Here is a 4,594-nt window from a genome sequence, read left to right as displayed (position 1 = left end):
AGGGCCGGGGGCGCCCGGAGCCGGAGGTGGAGCGGGGCGGCGCGCGGCCGGGGCCATGACGGGCAATGCCGGGGAGTGGTGCCTCATGGAGAGCGACCCCGGGGTCTTCACCGAGCTCATTAAAGGATTTGGTGAGAGCCAAGGGGGCCGTCCTGGGCCGGTGGCGGGTTACGGGAGGAGGCCGGAGCTGGTCACGAGCGCTTCCCTGCGGCTCCGGCCGCCTGGCGTCTGAAAGGAGGCGACTCCCGAATCCTCAAGTCGGGGAGAGGCGGGGGAAAGGCAGGGCTTCAGTCCCGGCAAGTCGCGTTTCCGTGGCGATCTGAGAGCCACCTCTCAGGGACAAGAACGTGTCCCCGGGATTCGACGCTCCAGGACTGGGTTCGCTGGCCCGAACCCTCCGCCCCGGCCGCCACTTTACGACTTGGAAGTCTCCTGTTTCCACCCCCGGCGCCCCCATCCCAGGCAGGTGTGTCCAGGTGTGCGTGTGAAGGCATCGGTCCTGCAAAAAAAGTCAGGTGTGCCTTGTCGAGGGTTGGGTGTCCAGGGCCCCAGGCTGCCTGGGAACCTGACATCCGAGTCATTCGAAGCAGAACCCGTTGAGTGTGTGTGATCAGCCCTGCGGCCGTCCGCGCGGGCTGGCTACACGGGACGCGCGGGCCACCTTGCTCGTTCTGCTCGCTTGTGGCTTCCGGGAAAGTGTGCATTCTCCAGCGAGTGTTCTAGAGACCACATGCTTGTCTCTTAATTGCTTTCTGACTCTATTCCTTCTCTGTGGTCCCAAGTAACCAACGTATTCGACTTGGTGGCCTCTCTGCCCTTCTTGTCCCCTGTTCTCTACTTTGGCAGTAAGTTTATTTTTATCTGTTACATTTTTTCAGGTATTATTCATTTTACCTACTATGTTATTAAAACCTGTACTGAAGGTAGAAATTCAACATTGATATGTATACTGTTTGTCGTGCGTCCACGCTCAGTCGCTTCAGTTGTGTCTGACTCTTTGTGACCACATGGACTGTAGCCTGCCAGGCTCCTCTGTCCATGGGATTCTCCAGGCTGGGATACTGGAGTGGGTTGCCATGCCCTCCTCCAGGGGATCTTCCCGATCCAGGAATTGAACCTGTATCTCTTCCGTCTCCTGCATTGCAGGCAGGTTCTTTTCCCACTGAGCCACCAGGAAGCCCACTGTTGTACATAGCTATTTGAAATACCATTTATCACTCATATTTTGTTTACGTACTGTATATCTCAGACACATAGGTAGGGTTTCAGTATTTTTAGTGTGAATAAAGCAGGGCTGCTGTTCTGAAGAACTGACAAGCAATATATAATATGGCATGTTAACTGCTGCCTTAGAGTATTTACACACAAGTCCTGGAAGAACACAGGCAGAAGGAAAGGCATAAACAGTAGTGATATTAAAGTATATGACTTAGGGAACAGCTGCTGAGTCCTGTCCATTAGCTTAGTTCTTTACCACTAGCGCCACCTGAGAAGCCCAGGGAAGGGGCTGGGGAAGTGACTAAAACAGTGTAACAGATTAGAGGAGTATTTGAATCCCAAACTGAAAAGATAAACTGAGGCCCAATTGTGTGCCGTGCTGTGTTGTGTGGATTGGCCTGTGATCCCCAGCGACTTAACTGTCAGATATTTCAATGCTGAAATGACATTTTTATAATTGAAAAACATTTACTTCATGTAGTGTGCAGTACACTGGAATGGAATGAAGTGAGAGACTAGATAACTCTTAAGATGGTCAGAATCTGAGAAGATTAGCTCAATATGAAGTAGTGATTTGGAGAGGAGGTAGTCAATAATTTTGGCTTTAAGTCCACAGGACAGTTAACTGGTGGGATAAAGGGGGAAAGGTGATAATGACTTTAGTCTCTAGCTTCAGTTCAGTTCAGTCTCTCAGTCGTGTCCGAGTCTTTGCGACCCGATGAACCACAGCACGCCAGGCCTCCCTGTCCATCACCAACTCCTGGAGTTTACCCAGACCTATGTCCATTGAGTCGGTGATGCCATCCAGCCATCTTATCCTCTGTTGTCCCCTTCTCCTCCTGCCCTCAATCTAGCTTAGGAGACTGGTGAAGTAAAAGAGAAGAGTAGGCATAATGGACCAGGAAATAGGTTCAACTTTGGACATACACTGAATTTGAAATGTGCACACGTTTAACCATGAAGTTTTACCTTCAAAACCTTAACTATTATGACATGTTAAAGTTAACCTTAAAAAATGTTGTACCAGGCAAATTTGCTTATTTTAAAGTTAGTTCATTCTATTAACAGCTGTTGCTTCACTTTCATACGTGCAGAAAGCTTGAAATTGAAAGTGATTTAAAAGTCATGTATAAGAGACTGATACGGAACCGCACCTCCTGTACCTGCACTTGTGAAAAGTGAATCGATATGATTGGCTCAATTAGCAGGAGACCTTTGCCAAAAGTTAAATGATGGAAGTTGTACATCATTATCAGCTGCTTCAAAGAGACAAAAGTTTATTTCTGTCTTTTTTTTTTTTTCCTCATTCACGTTACGGATTTAAAAATGCTTTTGGAAGTTTATTCTTTCAAAAGTGAAACATCTTATTGTTTTATAGGTGCTACTGTAGTTTTAAGTTTCTTCACTGAAGGGGAAATTATTTGTGAGTTCAGTGATTATATAATTAAAAATTCTGGTGGAATATAACATCAGGGTAAACAAAGTTCTGTGTTAAGAAACTGATGGAGCAGAACTATATTTTTAATTGATACAGTGCATACATGATTAATAAATTGAGTAAAACAAACTATGATAGTCTACCAATTAAAAATAGAAGCTGTAAATTTCTGCTTCTAGCCAAGATAGAGTATCAGGGACTGGATTTAGTACAGCAAATCAGTGACCGCAGCTTTCCCTTCAATAAACTAGAAAAGGAAGGGCAGATAAAAGGAAATAATAGAGATCAGGGTTGAAGTTAGTAAAATAGAAAAGAGAAGGATAGTGGAGAAAGTCAATGAAACCAAAAGCTGTTGTCTCAAAGATCAGTAAAATGGATAAACCTCTAGTCAGACTGATCAGAAGAAAGGAGAGGAGAAAAATGACAAATATCCAGGAATAAGAGAAATGACATCATTACAGATTCTATAGATATTAGAAGGATAAGTGAATTTTCTAATAAATATTTATGCAAATAAATTTGACAATTTAGCTGATGTGTACAAATTTCTTTAGACACAAATTACCAAAGCTCACTCAAGAAGTAGTAGATAAACAGTATAGCCTTATGTGTTTTAAAAAAATTGAAATTGTAATTTAAAATTTTCCCACAAGGAAAACTCTAGCCAAAATGTCATCACTAGTAAATTCTTGCAAATATTTAAGGAATAAGTAATACCATTTCTACACAGGCTTCTCCAAAGACATTGGAGAAGAAGTACTCCTCATCTCATTTTATGAGGGTCAGCATTAATTTTAACACCCAGACAAAGACATTGTAAGAAAAGGAAATTGCAGACCCATATCTATTGTCAACATAGAAACAAACATTCTAACCAAAATGTTAGCAAATCAAATCCAATAATATATTAAATAGTATGTCATGAATGAGAGGGGTTTATCCCAGGAATTCAGGGTTGGTTTAACATTTGGGATTCAATGTAATTCACCATATTAAATAAGAAAAACCATATGATTAGATTATCTCAATAATTGCAAAAGACATTGGACAAAAATCCAGCATCTGTTAAGAATTACAGAGTGTTAGGTTTTAGCCTACTTGCCAGCCAACAAATGAGCCTGCCACTATTTTATAGATGCTGGTAGACAGCTTCAACTTTAGAGGTAAATAATAGTATCACTCATGGCACGGTAGTCAGCAGGAGATTCATGTTTGCATTGGTGTCCTTATCCTCTGAGTCCATAGGAGTGAAGGTAACGCCACAGGCACGAATTTCTGTCAGAGCTGAGGAACCTCTGACCTTTGAGAGCCTCAGCTTTAGAGTCTGCTTGCAAACTTGCTCAACCTTTGACTCTAGGGAGATGATATTATAGACAGCAGATCAGTCTTCTCTCTGTCCCACACAGGGAGATACTATCCCTGATCTTCAAGTCTGTTTACTGTTTTGACATTCTTGAAAAGACAGTTCTAAACGAACCTCACAATTTCTCTCAGAAGACAAGCAGTAACAGGAGAAACTGATTGAGAATTGTCTCCCAATAAAATCGATTCTTTATTACTGTACCAAATATTCCATTCTGTCAGCTACTCTGATTAATCTGACTGGACCTGCAGGACTGGTATCAAATCTGTTTATCCCTTGGGGTGTTTATGTTAGGAAGCCAGGTGACTTCCTCAAGTTTTTGTATTGGCCTTTCCTCTTGGCTTAAGGCATTAAATCAGGCATAACAGTATGTATTAGTGATCACACAGACCCTACCTGGGTCTGCAGGGAACAAGTCTAAAACAATTCCATCATCTACAACTCTGGCCCATGAGTTGAGGCGTTTCTGAGAGATTCAGGGCCAGTGTGGTGTTTCCTTTACATGGAGGTCTATTTCAAACACTCATAAGGTGCACGTCTGTTATTGTGGGGAGAGAGGTGAGTTAATGCCTGGC

General features: G+C 43.1%; 1 protein-coding gene across 3 annotated transcripts in view; it reads left to right on the top strand.

Moving 5' to 3' along the window:
* The window catches only part of UCHL5 (ubiquitin carboxyl-terminal hydrolase L5), a 42,104-nt gene continuing 37,510 nt past the window's right edge, over nt 1-4,594 (top strand). For all 3 annotated transcript variants that reach the window (XM_010832100.1, XM_010832098.1, XM_010832099.1), the window contains exon 1: nt 1-131. In XM_010832100.1, the coding sequence (XP_010830402.1) occupies nt 56-131 (76 nt within the window). In that variant the 5' untranslated portion in view covers nt 1-55. The remainder of the gene's footprint in view (nt 132-4,594) is intronic.

The sequence above is a fragment of the Bison bison genome, unplaced genomic scaffold (assembly GCF_000754665.1).
Source record: "Bison bison bison isolate TAMUID 2011002044 unplaced genomic scaffold, Bison_UMD1.0 scf7180017864537, whole genome shotgun sequence".
Taxonomy (NCBI): Eukaryota; Metazoa; Chordata; class Mammalia; order Artiodactyla; family Bovidae; genus Bison; species Bison bison.
The sequence above is the reverse complement of the archived record's forward strand: the minus strand, read 5'-3'. Positions and strand labels throughout refer to the sequence as shown.